Source organism: Pleurodeles waltl, chromosome 3_1, assembly GCF_031143425.1.
Source record: "Pleurodeles waltl isolate 20211129_DDA chromosome 3_1, aPleWal1.hap1.20221129, whole genome shotgun sequence".
Classification (NCBI taxonomy): Eukaryota; Metazoa; Chordata; class Amphibia; order Caudata; family Salamandridae; genus Pleurodeles; species Pleurodeles waltl.
Genome location: NC_090440.1, coordinates 1376565627 through 1376592628, shown reverse-complemented (window position 1 = coordinate 1376592628; position 27002 = coordinate 1376565627). Strand labels below are relative to the sequence as shown.

Below are 27002 nucleotides of genomic sequence, written 5' to 3'. Positions count from 1 at the left end.
TCATTCCTCGTATGGCAAATGGCCTTCGGATTTTGTTTAGTTCTTTTATTAATTTGATGAATAGTCTCTGTCTGGAATTGAACCAACAAAAATCATATGTTATAATATGTGGCCCCAAAAACACTAGGACAAAACAAATGTTTTAGATGAGTCCACTGTATCCTCAGGTCAACAATTTCAACTATCTAGGCATTTTATTTGACTTTAATTTAAAGTGGGGGGATTCTTTTAAACCAAAGAGCGCCAACATTTTTAGTGGTCTCTGAAGCAATATTTAGATTCATGGTAAGATTAGGTCAGAAACCAATTAAGGAATTTCTTTTCAACTTTACAAAAGCAAATGTCTCTCAATTAGCTCTTACCGGGCATGAGTATGGGGCTATATTAAACCTTGGAATCTAAAGATTCTCTAGAAAACAATTTTTTTATTCAAACTGTTGTTTATTTCTCAGAATACTGTGAACTATATTGCTCATTCAGAATTAGGACTGTCCTATATTGAAGACTGTATTAGAATTGCATTCTTATTCCTCTGGCTAATGATTTGGTATACCTCCCGAAGCAAGATTTTTCCACCTGATACTTAAGGACTGTGTTAAGCTGGATCATACAGACCCCCTGGCCATCCTGCGTTAAAAATGCTTTCATAGATTTGGGGATTCAGATTTTTTTCTACTCCCCTAAAACCATCAATAGCAATTCTAAAACTCTTGTCAAATACGTGTTTTTAATTTATAGACTGGACCTTCGAGCAGCAGTTGCGCAAGAAATTGATACATTGATTAGACACCTCATGATCATGACCACATTAGAATTGTAGCCATATTTAGAATGGCTAGCTAGTATTGAAGATAGATTTTACCTCACTCATTTTAGTCTATGCACTGTGTGGTTTATACTAGCCTTTACCCATCATGGATCCTCATTTCCTTCTTTGTCATGTTGCGCCTGTTTAATATATCGTCCCAGTCCACTGAATATTTTATATTATTCTGCAAGCTCCATTGTCTTCCTAGGTCACAATTTCTTAGTCAATACTTCGCTGTAAATTTTAGGACTTATAAATCAGGGTTTATAATGGTGTACAACCATTTTACAGTGCATAGGAACCTACTTAACCTGTTGTGTAGTTATCAGTTTTACTCAGTGGGCTCTAAGAATTAGAAATAAGTATGCTTCACAGTGGTAAATACTGCTGTGCTGTGATAATGTTATCTATGTAACGGATGAATTTCTATGCTAATGTTTTTTTACGAGTTCTATACATGTAAAAATTACTCATGTATTTATTGTATATTTTTAATTGATGATGTGCTCTTTTATGGAAAAAGCTGAATTAAGAATATTTGAGTGACTGACTGATATAGTTAATCAACAAGGTTGTTCATATTATCCGATGTTATTAATTACTGACAGTAATGAATGCATACATCTCCCTTTGAGTTGTCAATCTTGCTCTTCCTAGGGTTCCGGTTAAATGCCTCCTCCTGGCCCATGTTCCTTCTGAAGACTCTTAATGGGGTTGAGATGGCACCAGCCAAGATATTCCACAAGGTAATACACCTCGCTCTTCTGAAATCTTTACCTGCTCGTACTTCTCTATATTCAGGAATTATAAGAGAAAAATTGAGTCAGATATATTATTAGCCAGGTCTCAGCTCGAAAGCTGTATTTTCATGTTGTCTGAGATGCGACTTGGATTATAACTTGCACTGTGCAAGCTGTAACAGTCTGCCACATGTCAAAGTGCTTACTCACAAGGATTTGCAAAAGTCCTATGGTCCTGCAAGTTGCAGCAGACCTCCATCTTCAGTTTGCATTTTCCATTATTGCAGTCGCTCCCCCTGCAAAGGGGTGTGATGGTACAAAATTTGGCACTTTGTGAATGGTACATCAGTGGGAGAATAGAGGAGTCCATGGGACTGCTTTCTGCTTGTAACGATGCCCACAGTTGTCATTAGCAGAACAAATCCCTAATGGAGAACCTCCAGTGTGCCAATGGCTATGTGTTGATACATGTGGGTAGCCTTTCAGTGCTCTGAACCACACGAACAGTCACAAAGCATAGACACAGCTTTCATATTGCAGGGGCTGTAAACTTTTTTAGCTGTCTTTTTGGTTTCCTTTTGACTCTCAAAAAATTACATCGTCGACAGTATATGCTGTAAATACATTTGACACTTGCAGTACTGTTTTAATACATTGCAATTAGGTTGCTCAGTCTCATAACCTCTCAGCTTCATGGAGCATGCTTTACAAGCGTTTAAAGCCTGTAATTCATCTGACTCCGGTTTTAAAAAAATCAGCCTAAAGTATTTCTAATCCTAGAGAGGTAGTGTATCAGAGACTCTTAAATACAATTGGAGCAGAGCATAATGTTTCCTGTCACTGCAGAGACATTTCTGATTGTGCACCATCCTAAACATCTGACTAGAGCAGATGACAAGTGTATGTGAGATAAAATGATGGAAGCTTGGAGTTTTGTGGTTTAAGAAGCCAAGAAGGGGCCTGCCTGTGTCACCCATCACCCGAGTCTTTCAATTGATTTGTGTTTCATTAAAGGCCTTTTCGTATGTATGATCAGTGAGCTGAACAATATGTACCTGTCTAATATGTACTCAAAGTAATGGTCTAATTGAGCATGTTGATCAAAACCCACGTGCGATGTCCACAAGAGGTCTTAATATTACTGATGTGTACTGCATTTGGATTGTTGCAACATTTAAATCTGCAAGCAAAAAATGAAATAAAAATGCACAAAACCTCTTACCACATGTTAGCCTTTGTTTTGCTGTGCCTCATCATCAGCTTTAGACTGGTGATAATGTGTCACAGAATATCAGTGATACGGCATTATTACAGCAATTCTTCTGTTTTCTTTTTTTATTATTTATTCAAGTTTAGATATACAACAGTAGCATGTATAACAAGTCAAAAACAACAACCCAGACATGCACCTTCCCATGCTCCCGCCGTCTGCCAATTCAGATACGGATTGTACAAGGTGTCACGTTCATAATGCACATACATTGCTTATTTAGTGTCCCCTGTCAACTTTACTGCTTCCAGGCCACTCATAACCCCATTCTCAGCAGTTTCCATCTGAATGCGCTACTAGGTATGTTATTAAGGGGCCCCATATTTATTTTGGTCTTAACGCTTTAGGCAATTCCATATATTTCTAGTTCAGTCTTGCTATAAGTCACATCAGTCAACCAGTTCTCCTTGGCAGGCTTAGCCCTGCTGCCCCAATGGAGAGCCACCCTGCGCTTCGATTTCGATACAAATCGCTCATGAGAATTAGGCCCAGCAAGCATACTATCGCATCACACATTATTTGTTCCGCTATCATCTCAGTGAGAGCATCTGTGATCTGTTTCTAAAACTACTGAAGATTGGTACAGTTCCAGTCCCGGTGTAAGAAGTCAGCCTCCTCAGCTCCACAGCGTGCATAATTTGCGACGTCACACAACCCACACCTTCGAAGTTTCACGGGGTATAACACATTTGATGAAAAAAGTTAGTATGTTATTGGTAAGTTGCAGTTTGAGGTAAGTGTGTATAATTGTGCCCAGCAAAAATACCATTCTACCGCCTCTATTTCTCTTCCTAGTGTGTCACTCCAAGACCCCTGTCTAGTCAGCTGCTTGTCAACTTGTGCTGCTGAATATAGTGTAGTTATTAAATGTCTGTGTGTGTCACTGGTTAGCAATACCTGCAGGGCAGTGAGGGTGGGAGGGACTGGGGTATAGCTAATGCACGACAGGTCTGAACCTATAGTAAATTAACCTAAGAGTGGGGTGCATGTCGCGGTGGGGATGAGGTCCTCGAGATTCACAATGTGTCATTTGGGTATGCATCTCCCACAGTCTTTAACCCAGCATGATGGAGCAATTTAAGTTCCTTTTCTTCCTGTGTAGTTTGAATTGCTGGATGATATCGCAGGGGGACTACTGGAACGTATAGCGGACGTTTCCCTGTTGAGCGTCCCAGCATCTGCCAGGCATGTGTGGTACATCGTACGGTGTTAATCTCCGTGCGTGGAATTCCTTCCTGGCTATGTGGCAGTAAAGCCTTAACACTTGAAGCGGAACGGGATTAGCTGCATTTTGTTCCACCGCTATGTACATACAGTATGTATTCATGTGCCACATTCCAGTAGTGAGTGCAATGGGCTTGCACGCATAAGTAATATAGGTGTAGATCTGGTGCATTAAATCCTCCTTTTTCATATGGCAATGTAAGGCTATCCAAACTAATTTTGGGCTGCTTTCCTACACTGACCAGAGTCGGTAATAGTGACCGAATTTTCTGGAAAAAAGTGCATCGGCAGGATAATGTGGACATTGACAAATAGAGAAATTTCGGTAACACCATCTGTGGGTCGCAGGCCAAACTGCAGTGTTGTGGCAGCTTTCCTTTGGCGAATAACACATGCTAACAGTGCTGATGTAATGACAAATAACAGGGGCGACAATGGGCATCCCTGTCACGTACCTCCGTCTATGGGGAAACCATCTGAAGTGTGTCCCTTTACACACGTACTCGTGCCATTGGTGCAGTATACAGTAGGCAGACCCAGAGAAGAAATTCCTCTGGCAAATACTCAAAAGGGTCATAATGGCAAAGATATACTCCTATGCGATGAAGTCAAACACTTTAGCTGTGTCCAAAAACACAGCGGCCTCCTACATTGAGGGGTCTAATTGATGACGTAACACAGATATCTCACGCAAGTTATGTGCTGTGGAGGGAGATTGAATGAAGCCGGATTGTTCCGGTAGGATCATGCAGTTGTAAGTGGGTTGCTAAAATTGTTGGCAGCATCTATATTTATTAAAGAGAGTGGTCTGTGGACTCTCAAAGTTTTGGGGATGTATGTGGTTTCAGTAGAGTCACTATTAGTGCTTCTCGGAGGGATGGGGACAGGGTCTGCTTATGGCACATGTCCTCATACATAGCATGTAAGCGTGGGGCGAACAGATCTTCATATTCTATATAGCATTCCCCAGTCAATCCATCTATCTGGAGCCTTACCATTGGGGGCGGACTGGATCGTCTCTTTAGTATCCTCCACTGTAATTGGCTGTTCACTTTGACCCTAAGATAGCCAGGCCAAGGTGATATTGTCTAGGTACCCTCTATATCAGTCATTGGAGTGGTAGCCTGAGTTTTTTTTAAATAAAGTTCAGTATAAAATTTCTGAAATTATGTGAGGATATATGAGTATTATAGCAGTCCCGGGCTTCCGCTTCTTTTATCGTTACTAAGTGCTCCTGTGCCGCAGCCTTAATTGCTAGGCTTTGTCCAGGGTGTCCCCCTCACCATACGTTCACCCCCCTGCTCTGCTCAGTCTCAGAATTCTGTGAGGTGCTCGCAAACTTTGGGAAATGTAGCCTGCAATGGTCTGGTCTCGTAATCGCACTCAAAGGATTGTAGCGCAGCTTTTATGGTGCAAAGTCAATTCGGAGTTGCCTTAAGCACCTCGGCTTGTGTGCTTATACAGACCCCTCAGATCGTGACTTTGAAAACCTTTTACAGCAATTCTTCAAATAAGCCTTCAAGGCCAAGTCATGCCAAGACCTGATTTTTACACATTCTTGCTCTGAAAGAAAATTATTTTTGCCACTATAAACAACACTTTGAGATGTCAAAGTGTTAATTATTCTCAATGTAGTGAAAGTTGTTATAGTTGCATTCTTCTGAACATGTTTTTGCGTGCCTTTTTGAGTGTTTATTTGTGCTCATAAGGTGCTATTAGTAGCAAACTTCAAGGAATCATGACAGGTTTGTAGCTTTGCTTCCTTAGCTGCCTCACCCTTTTACCTGGAAAAGCTATACAGATTTAGAGGCATTCTCCAGATTTTAGAATGGTTTGGGTGAACACTTTTTGCAAATGAGGAACGGTAGGGAGCAAAGGTTAAGGAGGTAGTCTCACCAGTCAAATTCTAGTGCGATTTCACAGATGGGTGACACAGACAATAACACATTATACTGGACGATTTAAGAATGTAGTGTCGATGAAGGAGTTGTTCACCTGATCTTTTTCACTGAGCTAATACAAGGAGACCTAGCCATATGTGGCATTGCTTTGGAGAAACTACTCGATGCTTCAGTTTCACATAATGCTTTTTAATGGAGACACTATAGCAAGCTCAAATGGCGCACACTTTTAACATCTACCAAAGTTCAGGAAGTGCTGGGGTGGACTAAAACACAAGAGGCCTGTTCCTTTGGTTACAGGCACCCTTCTGATCATTGTGGATGTCCGTATTAACAGAGCTCCCCGTCAGAAGGAGCTGCAGAGGCCAGGCTTCTAAAATGAGATTTTTTTACTTTTCTGGATGCCATCTGTCAGACTCCGATCTAGTCGAGTGGAACCTGTTGGCCCACAGACACACATAGTGGACACCCCTAAGCCCACTGTCTCCCATCTGTGACGAAATAAATCAGTGAGGAACATCACTCTCAAGCAAGCCATGATTACATGCTCCTCATTCTGCACATTCGCTTCTAATCCTGCCTTTAACATCGTGCCTTCTTTATCTTTCAGGATGCCTTTTAGGATGCATGTCATGCATAGTGTTGTGGAGCCATTTCACTTCCCCCTGTTTGAGACTCTCCTTATATCAGACTATTACTATCCACAGTGCTGATTCTTACTAATCACAATACAGGCTTTGTAAAACAGTTACCGACACCTGCAGATGTAGCTTCATTGCAGACTTTTGCAACCTTTACAAAGACACAAAGAGCGCCATCATTGAGACTAAAAACAAGGGGCTTAAAGCTAGAAAGCAGCCTGTGGTAGTGGTTGCATACTTTCTGGTTTAGGTGCCATCATCAACTGGGTGCACAGAATCTCAGCTGATCATGCCTTTTATATATATGACTTTGATTGAAGAATAAATCCAGCCGCAGTCTGCTTGCCTGTTCTCAGGGAAAACTGGTCAACAAATAGTTGCTCCCAGTACCAGTGCCCGTGTCTCAATTTCACCATCCTCAGTAAATTGATCGTGCTGCTAACAGATTTAAGCATTGGTAACTTTTTAGGAAGTGCATTTTTTGTGCCTATGGACAAAAACCATACCTTTCATCTACTCTATAAAGAGTTTTCAGTTTCATCTGAAACAAGTTAATGCTGATGCAGTTTGCATGATTTGCAACCACAGTATGGGAAGGATCCAGAGAAAAGAAAGAGAATTCCCTGCACCCTCTAACATGTACTTTAAACTTTGGCAAGGTGACTCATATTGTACGCAGTCATATCAGAAACAAAGGCCATGGATATGATTCAGGGAATATACATGTGTAGATTGGCCAGGCAGCACTCCCCTTCCTATGAAGGAGGCTCTGTATAGGGTAGGGGCCATTATATTGGTCAAAACAGGCCTTTCTGTTGTACATTGGGTGAATTCCTGAATCAGGTCATGGCACATTTGGTGAAAGCCAAACTTCTATAATCAATTTCCACGAAGCCCCAACTTAAAGTCTTAACTGTGTGCTCTTGGTTGCTCGACAATGGCCAAGGCTTTGTGGCTTCTCGAATGGGCAGGCAGGCAAAGACCAGCCCTCCAGTGTTTTCAGGAACATCCATACAAAGTTTGTTAATGGGTCTTCTGTGTCTTTGTGGTCCACAAAGAGAAAGAAGCAGAGTGAACTGCTTCTTTTTGATATCCTGTCTTTATTCATTTTAACATACAAAGAAAAAAAGAGAAAACATAGTTGGGTGTCAGATGCCTCGCAAAAGAAATTACCACAGTGGCTTTCTACATTAATCAAAGCTTAATCAAGCAACTCATTGTAATGACTTATCTACACATATACCATAATTACTTTACAAGGCTGTATTGAATGAAATCCATGAACTCCAGGTTTAAAATTATTTCTTGTGTACTCCACAAACTTTATTGACCAGTTCTTCAATTTTAGCACAGTAATCCATGCCTCTAACCTATTCCTCCAGTGGTGTGCTATATCCTACGTTGCCACCATATATCCTGTAGCCACTAAAGTGCGAACACTGTGATACACCGAAGGCAGTGAGGTGTTGCCATCCGAATCATGCACCAGAGTTGTGACAGGCAATAGTAAAACCTATTTACGTATTTAAATTGAATGAGTTGAAAATACATGAAAATAGCTAACAGCCTAGTGGCCATTTTAGCTTCAGTCTAATCATCATGTTGGAAGGCACCGAATCTGCCTCACATGCCACCCTAAGCTGCAGAAGTGGGTCAAGAGAGTGTATTACCAGGGCCTAAAAGAGACTTGAAATGTCCCACCTTCCCTGTTGCACAATTATCAAATTAACCTCAAGAGGACTATGTTTGGGCCGTCATTAGATTGTCTTGACATAAACGCAGGATGTGCCTCACATGTAAATATTGGAGAAAAAAGTGATTTATGCAATTGTAACTCCATTGTTCAGTCCTCAAATGATTTAATGTGGCTGCCCCTCCATATGTTTCCAAGGATTGATATACCTATTAAGTCCCACGAGAGAACCCTGAAAGCCTGCTAGTTTGTATCAGCCATGTACCCTGCCACAGGGAAGTTACCACAGTAATTCTTTTGAACAATTTAATGTGTTTGAGTGTTGCTTGTCAGCACAGTCCACTGGTGGTAGAGAGGGTTGAGGGTGGGTTTGGCATACAATGAATCCGATAATCTGTAGGCTTCGAGCAGTTCCATTGTGTGTCTGTAATCTAGGCCTGCCCTGTCTCAATATAACCAGTCATTAATTGGAACTATTTGGGAGACCCAATAATAAAACTTAACCTCCTCCCAGCCCAACCCAGCATCATAGGTTGACTGTCAACATTGTTGAAATGATACCCGCTGGATTTGTATCTTCCCATAGGTAAGCACTGAATTGGGTCTATAGCTCCATAAAGAACGTGGATGTCAGTATAAGGGTGTAATGTTGTAAAACATATAAAAAAAGGAAGAAGATCATTAAAAAAAATGTCTCTTGACCTGCCTGTGAGAAAATGCCTCTTTTGCCATGGTTAGCCCCTACTTTTGCCTGGTATTTCATGTGGTCTCAAAGTTGTTAGTGCCCAGGGCCCCTGCTGACCTGGTTCCCTTGGCCAGATCTCTTTCCCAAAACTGTTGTGGTGCATTAGCACAATTGGCAACACCTTTATCTGCCACTATAACTCCCTAGTAAATGGCACTTAGGTACCCAGGGCATGGGGTACTAAGGGTAGGCCCCGGAGGGCACCAGCACAGATTGTGCCAGCCTCTAGGGCCATGCACCAAGAACTGTCATTGGAGGCTGAGTGTTCTGATGCAATCCTAAAAAGCAAACTTGACATGGCACACAGCGTCTGTGACCTATTCACTATACACTGCATGCACTATAGGTAAGTCACCCCTCTGGCAGGCCTGCCAGCCCGAAGGCAAGGTGCACTATACTGTATGTGTGGGCATAGATGCATAGGCAATATGCCCCTACTGTGTCCTTGCCAAGCCTAGGACATAGTAAATGAACTGAGCAGCCATTTTAATGCATGTGTTGGACACTGGTCAGTACGAGTTTCAGAGCTACATGATGGCCACTCTGAATGCTGGGTTCTTTGGTATCAAACAACTCAGAATGATAAATCCAAGCACAACTCTAAAGCCTGCTACAGCTGCACCCAGATGAATCCAAAAGCCGTCTGAAAAGAAGTGAAGCTCTATGTGGTGAAGCACTGAAGGCTCTGCGCTGGTCTCTCTTCCGTTCACAGCCAGGTGCGTAGACCTTCTCCCGTTACTGAAATCATTTTGAGGCAAATCTTCCTTGCAGCCAAAGTTTTTGGGTAAGACAAAGCAAAAACATAAGATGTCTAAGTGGGGTTCGGTCCCTTCCTGTGACCTTCATTCTCCAGAGAAGGTGCAAGAGTGTCGCTGTGCCTCTAGGTCTTGCTTCTGTTCCACCAAGGAACCGATTCCATCCTTGATCCCGATGCACTCAGATTTCCCTGGATCATCAGTAACCACGTAGGAGGTCTAAGCCATTCTAGGGGCTTTGCTGTATATCTTTGGCACACTTCTGGCTCCCTCTGGTGTTCCTTTGGAGCCCCAAGTATCCACAGGAACCCCCCAGTCGGGTTACCACTGGTGGGTTTGCCCTTGTTGCTGTCTGCCACCTTGAAAATCTTTCAGGTTACATACCAGCACTGAAATCGGTGCTGGCCCCTGAGCATCAACACAGGCACTAACACTGCTGGAAAGGGGGGGGGGGCGCAAAGCTGCATGGTGTCTAACTCTGAACTGCCTTTGCTTCAACCAAGGCTAAGTCCAGATTATGATGTGCAGCAGCCTATACTGAATCCATCAGACTCAGGCACAATTCCACAACCACACAGACATTACACTAACTTACACCAAACTTTTTGACTAAGAGTCTGAGCAGAGCCAGCCATGTGGATACAACAGTGGTAGAGATGGGGAAGAGTTTGCCTCACCTTAGGATGGTGACAACTGGTACATGAACCTACAGGATGCTTGTGGGTTCAACATTACGCCTCATACTGAGCCAGCAACCTTAGAAAGTGCTTCTTTTGACTTTGTGATTAGGAGGTCTGCTGAGGTCCTGTACCCCCACTTCACCCCCTAAACTACTGCCCCCCTGAAGGTAAAGTCAAATATTTTAACATGTCCAGCAGCATGGCCATGCACCAAGCAAACCTCTAAGTTGGGCACTGTGGCTAAACCATGTCCGGATCAACTGACAAATCATCTGCGTCACAGGCATTCTCAAGGCGACCCAGATTTCTTAACTCAACATCAACGTCTGAAACTCTGGTGATACAGGCAGAAGAGTGAACCCTGATGCCTTCCCAACCACTCCCCTGGTGTGCGGTCAAAACTGGTGAATACATTTGGAAAGCGTATGTTCTTGGTTAATGCAAGCTTGCTGCTTGGCCCCTACAATCATGCACTGTGACATGGCAGGTGATATTGTACCTGCGATCCCAAACGATGTATGGCCTATATTAAGCCTATACCATTCACAATGGTCGAGTTGGGATCATATTAATAATATCTTCAGGCATGGACACCACAGATTGTCTGGGTAAGGCAATGGGAGTCATCATGGTGCTTCAACACTGTGCATGGATGAAGTCCACTGGATCTGCAGTGGTGCCTACTGGGCCATGATTGGGTCTGTGGCAGACCAGTCTGCCTTCCTCGCCCAGAACTGACATTGCTGACTGATTCATCACTTCTGGCTTGGGGTAGCCATCTAGGAGAGGTGAAGATCAGGGGCCTCGGGTATCTGCAGAGTCCTGGCTCTGTATCAGCCTTCTGGACCTGAGGGCCATCCGTTTGGGGCTGCAAGCCTTCCTGCATCCATTAAAGAGATGCTGGTACTCATGAACAACACCACTGCCATTTGGTATTGCAATTAACAGGACAGCTGGGGTCATGAACCCTGTGCCACAAGGCCTTGCGCCTCTTTAAATAGCTGGACCACCTTGGTAACTTTCTGGTGGCAAACCACCCGGCGGACGTACTGAATGCCAGTGCAGACAAACTCGGCTGTTGGTGCCTAGCAGATCATGTGTAGCAGTTATACCCAGAGGTGGCATGTCTCTTCCACAAATGGGGAGAACCTTGGCTCGATCTATTAGCCTCTTCAGAGAGTGCGCAATATCAGCACTTCTGTACGATGGAGTTTCCAAGGAGTCTCACTATGAGACTCATTCCTCCTCAAGTGGAGCTCTGGACTCTTTTACATCTTGTGTTGATACCACTCCTGCCCTGGGTTCTCAAGGAGATTAGACGGACCGGGTGTAGAAAGCTGCCACTTTATGTGGTATGTGAATACCATGTAAAGGGTCCAGGGGTACCCCAAGTGAGTGGACGGGGCTTGCTATGCAACCAAAGTGCTCTATTTAGGGGTAGTGTAGTTGAGCTGTTTTAGGCTTAACCCAGATGAGTGCAAGACATCTACAAATATACACAACAGTCAATTAATGAGACACACGACTCAAGAAGAAGATCTACCCCAATAAAAAAATTAGCAAATATCTTTATATATGTTTAGGCATCAGAGAGAAATCGCTCAGGTAAGTAAGTTTTTAAATTGGAATTATTTTCACTTTAAAAAGTGGACACAGTGCAATTTTGAGTTCTGCAGTGTCCTCCTTTGAGAGGAAAAACAAGTTCTGCAAACAGGTAGAATTCAGCAACTTACAAACCAATCTCCAGAAATTAAAGTGAGTAGTGGGCAAGGTCCAAGGCAGCACTAACAGTACACCCTCAGCGGCAGAGGTGCATCCGTGTGCAGAGTGCAAAACAGCATTGGGTGCCCAACGTGTTTCAATGAGCATTGATCACTGCGGAAAGAGGCTGCAAACTCGGGCCAGGAAAGCCAGTCAGGCTGAACCAGCAGTGAGGAGATATTTTCTCCTTTTTGTGAGGGTCTTTGTGGTGAGACTTCAAAACCTTCCTGCTCTCCTCAGAAACCCGTTGGTCAGAGGATCCTGACTTTTTATGGGGCCTTGCAAATCACTGTCCTCATCTGAAGAGCTGGATCTTTGGGATTTGGACTTCTGCAGCCACAGACGTAATCTTCCCTCTCGGTCTCTCAAAGTTTTTGAAGAGAATATACAGCACATTTTACACTGCTTCACCTGATGATGTGGATAAAGGCATTAAAGATAGTCTCAATGTGGGTCATCCACATGCAGCCTCTTCTTCCCACAGGACTTGCAGGAACTAAACAGACCTTACTTGAAAGACTCAGACTGTAGATGCTGAAAACTGGAATTCACAGGAAAAAGGGGACTCCCTTCACATGCTGTGCGGTAGGGAATCATCATCCTCTCTTGGGAGTATTATAGAGGGTGCTAGCACCTGATTGGTCACAGATCAAGTTTTGTCCTTTAAAAAAAAAAAAAAAAAAAGACAGACAGACAGACAGGCTATTAAACTGATGGCCTACTGCCAATATAGCCTAATATAATTCTTGCTTACTGCTTTATTATTGTACCATAGGACTCCCACTTCAACGACAGTGAATGATTCAAGCATGTGAATCTATGAAAGATCCAATACTAGATAACCAGCCTGTCGAGGAAGAACATGGTGTAAGGAGGATGAACACACAAATCCTGAAGCTCACTCACACATCCTGCTGAAGTTATGGTGACTAGGAACACACTTCTGATGGTGAGAAGCCGTAAATGGCAATTATGGAGCAACTCGAATAGAGTACACATCAGAAATGTAAGGACAAGATTGAGGTCACGTCAGGGCATCACAAATGGGGATGGTGGAAACATATGCTGCAGCCCTTTAAATTTTTTTAGCAAAACAGCCGATTTAAATAAAGAGGACTGACCAGGCAACTGTAAGAGAGGGGCAAAAGACAACCTTTAACTGTACCCAAGGCAAGGCCTTGCTGGGCAAGAGACAGCACAAATTATACAACATCAGACAGTTTGGGCTGGAGGGATCCACCTAGCAAGAGCCGTACCAAACCACAAATTTGTCCCAGCAAAAGGCGCATACAGTTTTTGCCAAGGGAATGCCTGGCTGCCAATATGACATCAACCACTTACGGAGGAAGGTTGAAGATGTTCTGCTGTCGCTGCTCAATCTCCACACATGAAGGTGAAGAACGTGAAGGCCAGCTGGAGAATCCGACTGACCTTATGCAAAAACATATCCTCAGGGTAAGGGGGCAGCCTAATCAGAGGACAGATGATCAAGTCCAGGAATTCTGGATACCATACTCTCGGCGCCCAGTCCACAGCCACTAGGATCACTTGTGCCCGGTGTAGGAAAATGCCTCTTATTGACATGATTACCCCCCCCCCCCCCATTCCCACTTTTGTTTGCCTGGTATCTGATGTGATTTCGACTGAAAGTGCACTGTCTCTAGTAAAGGGTACACCTGGGACATAGGGCCTGAGGTGCTGAAGAGGGCACCTAAGGGCAGCAGTATGAATTGTGACACCCCAAGGGACCCCTCACCAAGCCCATGACAGGCTGCAACTGCAGGTTGTGTATCCTGGTGCAGACAAAAGTGAAAACACGACTTGGCACAAAGCCTGTGTGGCATGTCCCCTTACACTGTGTGCAATATATGTAAGAGACCCCTCTAGCAAGCCTTACAGCCCTCAGACAGAGTGCATCATATTACATGTGAGGGTATGTAATATGCCCCTGCCATGTCTATCTTGATTCTCAGACATAGTAGGTGACCAGGGACGCCATTTTAAATGCATGTGCTGGGCACTGGTCAATGTGGGTTCCCAGCTACATGATTGTTTCACTGAAGATAGGGATGTTTGGTATCAATAATCTCTTATTGGTGAACTCACAATGACGTCAGTGTTGGATTTACCAATACATGCACCCAGAGGGCACCTTAGAAGTGCCCCCCCTGAAACCCTAGCAGCCGGTGGTGTTGCTAGCTGACTGTTTTCTGCCAGCCTGCCTCCCAAGATACGGTTCTGGCCCCCTAGGGTGAGAGCCTTCTGCTCTCCGGAGGCCCAGAATGAAGGCCTGTTTGGGAAGAAGGTGTAAAATCCCCTCCCACAGGATGACCTGCTGATTAGCCTTCCTAAGGCGTCCATCCTCAAGGGGCTGCCGCCTTTGAAATGCGAATCTGGCTCCCCCTCACAGGAGAGGAAACCAACCCCCCCCCATCCAGAGCCCATTTGGCAAAAGGACAGGTAGGAAAACTAGCTAGCCAGGTAGGCGTGCCACCTTCAGGCTGGTACCATCCCTAAGATAGGCTACTGTGAGGTGGACACGATTTTACAGAGGTAGCCATCTCTGAGATGGCATAGCTAGGAATTCTGGGACAGGGTTAAGCCCACTTCCCACAGGAAGTGGTTACATAGGGGGCGCAGTGTCCCCAAGGGTCATTACCCCACTGGCTACTACCCTACATACCCCTAGCGCCCCTAAATTCAGTATTTAGAGGAGCCGCTAGCACCAGAGAAGAAGATCCTGATGACCTAAGAAGACCAAGGGCACGAAGAACTGTGAAAGCAGAAGAGGAGAAAAGAACCAGTTGACCTGGTACCAACTCCACTGGCCTGTCTGCATCCCTCGTCAAAATGTAAATTAGAGTAGACTCGTCCTGCAGCTATCACTCAAGAAACGCAGGAGGATTGCCTGCCTTTGAAAAAGACTCAGGATCTCAAGCGAACAGCGGACCTGTTCTCCAACAAACTCCAACAAGGAACTCTGAAGCCTCTGGAATCATCAAAACCCAACACCTGAAGTCACCACTGCACCCGCTGTCTCTGACCTGAGTTGAAGTGGATCTCTGGTGCCAACAAGGTTCCCCAGCCCACCGAAGTCCAAGTCCATTGTGGTTTTACCCCTCCTGTACTCCCCGACAACGCCTTCAGCCTCTGCATGCAGCCCCCCTCTACCGCAACCACAAAAACCTGACACCCATGCACCCGTCGTGATCTGTGGAGAAGAGGACCAAAGGTGCCCAATTATGCCCGAGCATTGTGATGTCATGTATCAAGAGAACGACAACCAACATTGGTATGAGTTTTATTACACCTGCATAGCAAACACTATGACTATCCTTAGCCTAGGCAAAATGTCGTTCAAATGCCCACTGCCCTGGTTCAGGATTTGCAGGCCACGCTGCAACATTACAGAAGGAGGTTTCCAGACTCTAACCAAAAATGACAGCCAACGCAACCCCAGGCTGTTTCTCCTACCATGCCAAGAAACTTGTTCCGCCACCATCAGCCAGGTTTACACCAGCCTCACCCATTTCTGCATCTCCTCTGGAGGATGACCCTTCTACAGAAGATGAAAGGGAAGAGGGGGAAATCACTGGTCCATAACAACCGCTGGACGAATGGGATGATCAATTGGTTCCTACTCCATCTCCTCCACCTCCTAAAAGAGGATTAGGATTTTACTCTTGTTTTTTTTCTGTGTTTTCGAAAGAAGACAGGGGCATGGAGGCCAACACCGGACCTCAGGAAACTGAACAAATTTCTGCTCAAACAGTCCTTCCGAATGACTACTTTATCAGACATCCTTCATCTTCTAGACAGCGGATATTACATGACATCATTGGAATTACAGGATGCTTACTTCCACATTCCTATTCATTCCAGGCTCTCCTTCACCCTAGACGGTATCCATTATAACTTCAAAGTCCTTCTTTTTGGACTAAAGCCAGCCCCTCGGATTTTCATGAAATGTCTTGCCCCATTGGCGGCTACACTTCGCAAACAAGGTCATCCAGTATTTCCCTACCTAGACGATTGGCTGCTGAAAGCTTCATCACCACATCAAGCATCCCAAGCCACCAGTACCTGCCTTTCACTATTTTGCAGGTTAAGCCTCACTGTAAACTACCAAAAATCCTCCACCATGCCAACTCAAAGGATAACATTCTTGGGTGCCAACCTCGACAAAATGGAGCGCGAAGCTTACTTATCAGAAGACAGACAACGAAGACTAACCAGTCTGGCTCTACAAAGCTCCAAAAGTAAGTCAGTTTCTGTAAGACTATTCAAGTTGCTCCTGGGGATGAACTCCTGTGCAATAAACGTAGTGCCGCTGGCATGACTAATGATGAGACCGTTATAGGAGGAGCTACAGAAGCAGTGGATCCAACCTTAAGACTTCTTCAAAGACTTGATCAGAACTATCCCAAGGATGGTGGAACCGCTAGCATGGTGTTCTCTCAGAGATCATATCTCTCAAGGCCTAACATTCCTGACTCCAGTTGCAGACTTCGTCATCACAACTGATGCTTCCCTAGAAGGCTGGGTCAGCCATTTACAGGACTTGCAGATCCAGGGGAAATGACCCAAGCATCAAAAACTAATGCACATCAATCGCCTGGAACAAAAAGTGGTATTTCTTACGCTAACAGCTTTTCTGCCACGAATAACAGGCTCCTCTGTGCTGATCCATACAGACAACACAACTAGCATATTTTACATTAACAAACAGGGAGGAATCCGGCCTCTATCTCTTTCTCAAGAAGCCCATGCTATTTGGGATTGTCTCCCAATTCTCAAGATTTCTCTACAGGTCGAACACGTGTTGGGGGTGAACAACACTTTAGCGGAAATTCTCTGCAGAACATACAACAGTTGCCACGAGTGGGAACTGGATCAGCAATAAGTAGACCGGATTTTCTGATGGTGGGGCAAGCCAACGTTGGATCTTTTTGCGACAGACAAGAATACCAAATGCCAGTTCTCGCCAGTTGATACCCGTACCAGATTGGTGGGGGAATGCCCTTTCGATGTGATTGTATGGAATTTATGCATACACTCCCCCACCCCACCCTCCTTCCTATTACTTCCCAGTATTCTCAGAAAGATGAAAACAAAGCGCTGTCGACTCATCCTTATAGCCCCCAAGTGGTCCAGAAAACAATGGTTTACAGAGCTGATTCTCCTGTCCGTGACCGAACCCATCTGTCTTCCGAAGAAACAAATGCATTTAACGAGGAACCCAGGCCAAGTTTTACAACCGGAGCCAGCCTCTCTCCAGTTGCATGTCTGACTCCTGAGTTCTATGAGTTCTGAACCTTAACCATCAATCAGGAATGCAGAGATGTATTATCCAGAGCATGGTGGAGAGTACGAACAAAACTTACAGGCCAAAGTGGAAAAGATTCTGTTCTTGGTGTCATCAGAATAACTTGTACCCACTTAAAGCCTCTCCCGAGCAGATCATTCCTTGTCTTCTTTCACTAGCCATGTCAGGCCTTGTTTGTGCACCAATTAAAGTTGACCTTGCAGTAATCGCAGGGTACTGACGTTCCACACAAACTACATCTCGCTGCTCCACAAGATTCATTAAATAATTGATGAAAGGGCCATTCAGAACTTTCCTATGGGTGCGAGCGCCTCCCCCGGAACGGCATCTCAACGTGGCCCTCTTGCAATTAATGAAATCCCCTTTCCAACAAATTCATAAGACTGAACTGTTGCTCCTCACGTGGAAGGTCGCTATACTACTCACTCACATCCACCAGAAGAGCGAGTGAGATACAAGCCTTCACAATCCTGAGCTCTTTCTAAACTTCACAGACAAATTTCTCCTTCTTAGAACAAATCTGAGGTTCATTGCAAAGGTTTCCTCCAGTTGCACCTCAATGAACTTATCATGCTTCCGATATTTTTTTCCCAATCCTACCACACTAGCAGAAAAGACTCTCCATACTTTAGACATCAAACCATGTCTCAAGATCTTCCTCCACTGTACTAAAGGATTCGCAAAATGGATCAACTGCTAGTCTCCTATAATCAAGGGCATCTGGGGACTGCAGTGACGAAAGCCACAATAGCACAGTGGATCTCAGCAACAATTCAGTTTTCCCATTCTAAGTCTGGCAACCCCTGACGAGAAAAACTAAGGCACATTCCACAAGAGCAGTATCCACTTCAACTGCTCTTTTCGCAAGCATCCCACTAGAGAAAATATGCTGAGCTGCCACATGGAAGAGCACCCACTCATTCATGCAGCACTACTGCCTAGAGTCAAAACAATGCAGTGACTCTGCTGTGGGACAGGCTGTGCTACCCCATCTATTCCAATAAGATGATCCTCTTTAAATAGAGGTGTTTATTTAAATAATTTCTAATGCTTTTTCAGTCAGCTGTATATCGCCGCTTTCTTGTTAAAATTTCAAATGGATGCCTAAATACTTATAAATGGTTATGTTGTATTGACTATAATGAAAATGTTTTGTTTTTACCCACCATTCTCTAAGAGTACTTCAGTTGCCTACGATACTGCTTGTTATTCCGATCCAAGCATGTGAAAATATAAAATATCCAATACTGGATAAGAAAATTTGTTACTTACCTGTAACTGCAGTTATCTAATATGAGTATCTTTCATAGATTCACATGCTACCCACCCTCCTCCCCAGAGAGGCTCTACTTATATGTAAGGATGTTATGCCTCTTATAATTCTTGCATACTGCTTTATTAGGGTACTGTGCGACTCCCACTTCGACGACGGGGAATGATTCAAGCATGTGAATCTATGAAAGATATCAATACTGGATAACTGCAGTTACCAGTAAGTTACTAATTTTCTCATGTGTACTAGGGCATCCTTTCTTCCGAAAGTGATGATGCCATTCACATGAGCCAATCCATCACTCTGCTGGCATTCTATGCTCCACCTCTCCCCTCTAAAGAGGATGAGGAGAAGATCCATTGCTTGGACCCTAAGAGAACATGCCCCCATATATTTTTCGGAGCAGAAGAGTGTCAGTACAGATCTTCACGGCGCCATCTTGTGGCGTGCGGAGGTACTGTGAAAACATTTCCAAATTCAGTCTCACCACTGGGTAATATTCAAACGGTTAGGAATCTGGGTCTACATAGTCTCTACCAGAAAGAGTGTTACAGAAAGTAAGTAACTTGTTCCTCTAGTGATGGGGATGCCAGTTGAATAAAAGGTGCATGTCTTTTAAGCATAAACTGAACCACTACACAAGAAAGGAAAGGGCTAAAAAGAGATTTCAGTGAGTCAAGAACATGTATTATTTGTAAAATTGTGTCTGACTATTGTGTTCTTGCTTTCCCTGAAGGATCCACCTCCTCCATCCCAGAACTATTTCAGTACAGGAATGAAACTGGAAGCTGTGGACCGAAAGAACCCTCACTTCATCTGTCCGGCCACAATAGGGGATGTAAAGGGCTGTGAAGTGCTTGTGACCTTTGATGGTTGGCGAGGGGCCTTCGATTACTGGTGTCGTTATGACTCCCGGGATATTTTCCCTGTTGGCTGGTGTTCCATGACCGGGGATAACCTGCAGCCCCCTGGCACCAAAGGTAATATCTGGCAACAACTCTTGTATGTTCAGTTATTATTTGGTCTTTTGATATTACTTTCTTTATGATGTAACTGTTTGTGCGTATTGTTTAACACGTTTTTTTAGATGGAGATGACTAAGATGTATTGCTGTACAGTATGAATAGAGAATCTTTCGAAATGGAGTAGCATATAGTAGATACATAAACACGTTCAGTACTTGGTTAAAGTTGCTGCATCAACATTTTTTTTTATAGAAACAATTAAGTGCTGTTGGACCCATTTTTCAAGAACCATAATGTGTGTGAATGAGTGCAGGTGATATTTGGGTTCTTTGGAATTCTGGGCAGATTTACCCTCCCTTTAAAATTTATTTGTTTTACATTATGAATCGCTGTGCCTTCTTGCTTAATAGAAAGTATATTTCAAGTGAGAAAGAGAAAAGCAGATCTTTATGAATCTGAATGGATGGTCTAGAAAATGTGGAGACAAATTTTGTGTTTTATATATAGATCTTGTACGAAAACAGGATGCCTCTCAGGGTTTCTTTTTCTATCGTCTACATACCTTTATAGTGACTCTTTCCAAGGTTTTTAGAAGGTCCCATTTATTTGCTTTAGAAAGATATGAATGAGGGTAGAACTGTCGAAAACCAAATGTCTTCTTCTTTTGTGCCCTTTTTAGGGTCGAGCCTGCATTGCATGCGCTTGCGCATGCGTATCGCAGCGAGACGCTTTAGTTATTAGAAAAGGGCTCGGAGCAACGGTGTTTTTCATTGGTTCGTGGGCTTGCCTATTAAAATCAAATTGCTTTCATTAGTCGAAGGCATGCACACGTCATGCCTTTTCCGGTGGCAAGCCCTCCTCAAGTGCATCGACCAAGTTCAGAAAACATGCGAGGCTCGCTGTTTTCTGTCCGACTCGTGGACTACTTTTTCTCTATTTTACTAGTGCGATTTCGCTTGGCAGAAGTCAGGCGCTTTGCACAGTTAATTGCAATTTTTCAGGTTACGTACATGAATACACTTTTGCCGATAGGTGAAAAGTCGGGTTAGGAGTTTACAACGCTATCAACTATAACATGAGCAAACGCGAGCCAGCTGCATTGCCCTACCCTGTTGTTGTAGGCCTTCTTCTCCCCCTTTTTGCTTTTAATGTGTCCAAATGATAGAAATGAGGATAGGATTGTCTGGAACCAATGCTATCCATTTGCCGAAACTGGTTCTGCCACTTAGGGCGCATAGTTCCTTTCCATTGATCTTCCTTTCAACCCCCTTTTTGTGTCTTCTCATAGCCCATATCTCTTGATGCTGTCTGCTCCTTCATATTTATGTATTGATCGATCAACTGACCTGGCAAGGTGTACTTACTTGTAGGCTCTACCAGGGTCCTGATTTAGTGTTTGGTGTACAGAATAATGTCCATCAGGGTGAAGTAGTACTTTACACTGTTGCCATGTTGGACATCCAGCCCCCAAATTTAGAGATGTCAGCAGGCCTCAAGGACATCTTTCTACATTGACAGGAACCGCCGTCATAGTGATGTAGGGAAGTTCGATTGAAGGTACAATCAGCCATGACGGCCAGCCATCAAAATTTTCAAATGTTTTTTGTTTTTCAAAAACAAGCTCCCTAATCAGGAGTTTACTTTTTTTACTTTTGGAAAAACAAAAAACTAAACACCTTCAGCACCCCCCATCTTAAACCATAGCAGCTTCGTTCCAGGGCGTGGGGGCCATTACTGTTTTTTTTTTTTCTGTGTTCCTCACTGCCAGGTTGTTCTTGTCAGTGACGGACAGGGAAAAAAATACTTTATTCTGACCAATCTGAATAGGGCAGATGGTGTAATGTCCTTCATTCGACTGTCCCTACTTCGTCAGGCCATCAGAGAGAGTATTACATTGATGGAGCTAACGGGAGCTCTGTTGATGGAATACTTACAGTCCACCCATTTCCAAATGTTGGCAGGCGGACCCTGAGTTTGGCGGGAAGGGTACTTCTTTGCGTTGGCGACAGAGTACCCTGTCTGCCAAACTCTAAATCAGACCACTAGTGTTTCCCACAAAAAGATGTATAAATATATATAATTTGCACTTTCATTATTTTTGTCATGGATGATGATTTACTAAGAAGCAACCAAGGGATGAGGGAGCTCTGCCACTAAACACATTTTGTTTCGGAGAGGATAGTACTACTCTTCCTATGATCACTTTTTTCTCTTTCATTCAGCTATTCAACAATACACGAGCCCTCTAACTGCAGCGTTAAACGGTCATCATTGAGAAGCTATCAATCCATGTTTTTTCCAAACTACATATTGGCTCTCAAACAGATGTCAAACAGATGCCTTTGAAACGGTTCAGATGAGTCAACAATTTCTTCCCATATGAAGCAATTATGTGATACACTAAAGCCCTAATTACGACTCAAGTGGACTAGATTTCCTTTCTGTAATTCTGCTCCTCCGGATCATGACTGTCATGACGTTCTTGCAGCCGGCTTTCCTGGGTATGGGAACACCAGGCCCATTTTTACCAGCTGGAAATTCTGGCTGGTACACTCTTTGGGTCTTTGGCTGCAACTGCAGCCATAACTCCATGACTTCACCAAGCTTTTTTTCTATAGCAGTAGAGGAGCATGCAATGCTTCTCTGTGTCATAACAATTATTTCCTTACACTACCCTACTGCCCACCCTCTCCCCACCCACACTCTGCATAGAAGTGCCTTCTCTAATTTTCTACCTGCTTAGAGTAGGTGGTAATGGAGCTCTAAAAACCTCAGAATAAGGAATCCTGTGCTTTTTAATGCTTTGTAATGTTATATCTGCACAGTTGTCCCTCATTCCGAGGGGTTTACCTTGTAATTGGACAGTACTAGTGGGTTGATAATGCAGGGTACCTGTAACAAAATGGGTTATTAGTTGGGAGGGTTTGAGTCCTTCTCAAGTAATAAGTACAAAACCCTTTCAGATCCAACTCACAAGTTCAATAAATAAACGTGGGTTCAACCCCTAGTAGTTGTTGCATTGAGCATTGGCACTTGCAAAAAATTTACCCAGGGGCCAAAAGGTATGGTCTGTGATGTGTTAGGGCCGCATTCATGGGGGTGGAGATTGGTGGGTGTGTAAAGTGGGCTTAAAAGAAGCGAAGTATGTATATGGTGTGGACAGTGAGTTATTGACTTATCTTGAGGGTTTCATTCCATACTAACCTCTAAATTAAGCTCTTAGACTCTGGAATAGTCCTAGATTTGGCAATACTGTGTTATGCTGTATCTGAGTCACTATCCCTCTACTGCACCTCGGGGTACGCCTTATCTGCTTGCTGTCAGTACTCTGACCTTTTCAAGTGTACAAAGGAAGTAGCTTGATTATTGAATTCAACTGAAATAGAATTTCACAATGTGAAACCAGAAAACCTGGGATTGAGCCCAGCTTCTCCACTTGATCAAATTGTGTGATCCAAGGCAATTCTTTTATTTCATTTTGCCTCCTTTTCCTTCATTATCTGATATAAGAGCACCTTGAAATATGTGCGTTTAGGATGTTCTCTTGTTTTTGATTTAATCAACTACAATACTGTCCATGTATAATAACAACTCAGGCCACCCAGAGGGCTCCACATGACCACTGACATATGCTTCTTTACTATTGGCATTGTTGTCAGTGTGAAGGGAGACATAAATGTTTCTACCTTCATCTTTGAAACTTATCACTTAAAAAAAAAAAAAAAAGTACTCCTCAATGCACTATTATCATCTGATGTACTAAGGTGAAACTCTTGTGCTATTTAATTAAAATACTCTTGTGTTAATTTTGAAGAGACTCTCATATTTTAACACCTTTGTTGCAAGATGCCTCTAAAAATGAAGTTGTTCCTAAACGTAAATGTTGCAGAACACCTTCTTTGTTTTTTTCTTTTATTAGAGGTAACATGTAACTAAATGTTTGCCTGTTAATTTAACATCTTTCAGAATGTTAGTGCTCTGACAAGCAGCCCCATGCTGCTGTTCACCAGGGGGCTGCATGTACTGGTCTTGGTCTCGGGGGTGGAGGGAGGCCACAAGAGCCCCCCGGGCCGTACGTTGAGGATCACTGCCATAATGCAGACAGGCTAAACCTAACAAAAAGTGTGTAAAGTATCTAGCAGTAACAAAACAATTAAAAAGTCAATATACAACAGAATGAAACTTCCACATTCAATTTCCAAAAATAGAGAAACACTTAATTAGACAAATTATACCAAACTACTACCATCCAATAAAAGGGAACCCAAAATATGAATTTTAAAAGTTTTAGGACAAAAAGTTCTAAGATAAAGTAAAGCATCAATCAGAAATCACTGTTCACCGTTGACCAGGACCTAGATGCCGTTTCAGACTGACTACAATGAAATGAGAGTCGGATTTCCCTATTTCGGTCGTCCAGGTCAAAAATGTCACTTTCTGTCTTAGTCTCTCAAATGGATTTCAAAATCTTCTAGTATGGCAAGGCTGCAGGTGACATTTTCTAAAGTCCTTTCTAAGTTGGATAGCTGTTGGACGAGATTGCGTGAAGCCCTTGGTCTTATCAGTAAAAGCTCCAAGAGGGAAAATTCAAATTTCGTGCCCACTGACATTCACAGGATCTCAGGGAAAGACTCCCTCCGGGAGAGGCCACCAGCAAGGCTCCACTCCAAGTTCAGTTGTTTTTCGTCAAGTGGCTCTCCAGAAAAAAGATCTCTTGCAGTTAGTTGTGTGCCTGTAAATATACCGGACGTCGGCAAAATTACTTTTGGAGTCCACTTCTCAGTCATGGGTACAAGTGGGAGTGTGTTCGACCCCTCAGGTCTCCGCACAGGTCACAGACAGCAAGTCAGTCCTCTTTTGGTCTTTTTCTGTTTCTTGTGTTTTATGATGCGCTGTGAGTGAGGTGCAACTTTTGTAGAATTCACTAGCCAGTGAGTGGAATGACTCCTGGACACTTTCTAGCCAATGAGAAAAAAAGTTCCCAGTGGTGGCTCTTCTCACCTTTGAAGCACATCATGTTTTCCTTACTGCAGATTTTGCCATAGTGCACTGTTCTGAGTAAAATCCAACATGGCAGCTCTCTTCTGCTCGTCTAGGTTTTGGGTGTCCCATCCAGGGGTGGATTAGCAGTCCACTTACCCCCAGCATCATCAAATTGATTCTGGTAGTAGCTCCCCCTTCAAATGAGCTGGTGCCAAGCTGGCTACTTTGGGCTCAGGGAACAGAAGCTTGACTCCCCTACATCGCCCTTTAAACCTAACTTTGAATTGGCAGGCCTCAACCTGGTCCCTTTCAAGTTAATGGAGCTCCTGAACCATCCCAGCTGCCCTAGAGCTGAGAGGGCTCATATCTCACACCCAGATTTTCTTGCCAAACTGTATAAACCATTGCTTCTTTAAAAGTTACTTTTCCTAAATATTTACAACAAAGCTGACTTTACCAGTAAACTAGATTTTTATTAAATATTAAAAACTAGTGGTTGAATCATTCCTTTAGCTTATCCCAAACTTACGTTAGCAGAAATAATATTTTATTCTTAAGATTTTTGTCATAGGAACAGCTTCAAGCCTTTACAGTTAAAATAGCTTTTCAGGGCTAGTCACTGTAGGTGCATGCTGATACTATATTTCCAAATGTACCTCTTTGAAATACTAGGAACCCTACCTTGTAGGCTGGAAGGCCCACTTAAAGGTTACTTATGTAGTGTTTAAAGATATTGTTCTTTTCTGTCAAAAAGGGTTATTTTGTAAGGTTTAAACGCTACAGCAGTCAGGCTATACAGTAGGTGCTACAGTTCATAGGTGATATTTAATTTTCCATGCCATTATTGTATTTTCCTGCACCATATACTATGGCTTTACTCTAAAGGTCAATATTCCATTCGGGCATTAGGCAGTTTTACCATGTTTGATTGTTTAGAACAGATGCACTGGTGACTTGAGAGAAATGTCCCAGTGTTCAGAAAAAAACAAGAAAACTAGTCTCAGAGGCGTGAAATTTAATACAATATCTACTTGTCATGCAACAAGTTGCTTCTTAAATCTACTTGTCCCTTTGGTGCCATGTAGTGCGGCGACAAATTATGTCAGCAATATCATTATGTAGGAGCTCTGATAAAGCCTCTCTGATTGTGCCAGGGCTACTACTATAGTGGGGCTTGAATACTTGCAATTTCAATCCCTACTATAGCAATTTCCTTATTTTGCCACCTTTCCGCAGATCTACATACTTGGGCTGGAGGAAGCAGTAAGTATTAGTTCCAGGGCAGGGATGCCTTTGAGTCTGCAAACCTACTAACTTGCATGTTTTAAGGCTCTGCGCCAGCTCTTCTCTAATATTTTCCCATAATAAGAAAGGTTGGAAATGTACTCCTGACAATGGCAGAAGTAGAAGTTCTTTAAGAGTTGTGAAAAAAGTGGTTGGAGGGAAAGTGAACTTGTAAACGCTCAATAGATTTTCACATGAGCAAATCGACACATGCATATTTGCTCATGCTACAATAGAGTTCACAAATATTTTCTACGAGTACGATTTCCTGGTCTACTTCTGTAGGTTCTTGTGAATTCATAAAAGCCACTAATTCAAAGACATATACCATGGATGCACTTTTGTGACATTTATTAAGAATTGGTTTCTCTTTAGGTCTGGCATTAAAAAAGACATTTTGTTTTTATTCAACTACTTTTTCTCTCTACCTATCGGCTAGCTTTACTGTGAGTGATTGCATTCTACTCTTTCAAAAGGAGCATATTAGCACACAAAGTAGTTTTGTTCAGTGCCAGGAACTACTGTGGCAATCAGTGGCGTAACGAAACTGGAGGGGGCTCCCCTGCAAAGAACATGGAGAACCCCCCCCCCCCAACCTCACTCAGGGCAGGTGCTGTGCTGAGGGGGCACCCAGGAGGAGGCACCCGGGCCTTTGTTATGCCACTGGTGGCAATGTGTGCATTCATATTATTACATTTTTCAAACTACCCCCTTTTTTTTTTACTGGCACTACGGTCATTAGTGTAATGTGACCTTAAAACATTTTTTTACAGCACTCACCCTAATAATGAAGGCTTTTCATTAATGAACCAAAAATACAAGTTTGAACAGGATTAACATATGGACACACATTACCTCAACCACAGACAGTTCTCTTCTCTGTAAACTGGCAGCCAAAGGGTTTGTGCTGCAGGGGGTTGAGCCTTCTTGTACCAAGGACAAAGTAAACATGA

The 27002-nt window shown here is 43.3% G+C and overlaps 1 protein-coding gene across 3 annotated transcripts in view; it reads left to right on the top strand.

The window, feature by feature from the left end:
* SCMH1 (Scm polycomb group protein homolog 1) overlaps nucleotides 1–27002 on the top strand; it is a 400787-nt gene that overhangs the window by 72850 nt on the left and 300935 nt on the right. For all 3 annotated transcript variants that reach the window (XM_069224887.1, XM_069224886.1, XM_069224888.1), the window contains 2 exons: nucleotides 1466–1554; nucleotides 19554–19797. In XM_069224887.1, the coding sequence (XP_069080988.1) occupies nucleotides 1466–1554; nucleotides 19554–19797 (333 nt within the window). The remainder of the gene's footprint in view (nucleotides 1–1465; nucleotides 1555–19553; nucleotides 19798–27002) is intronic.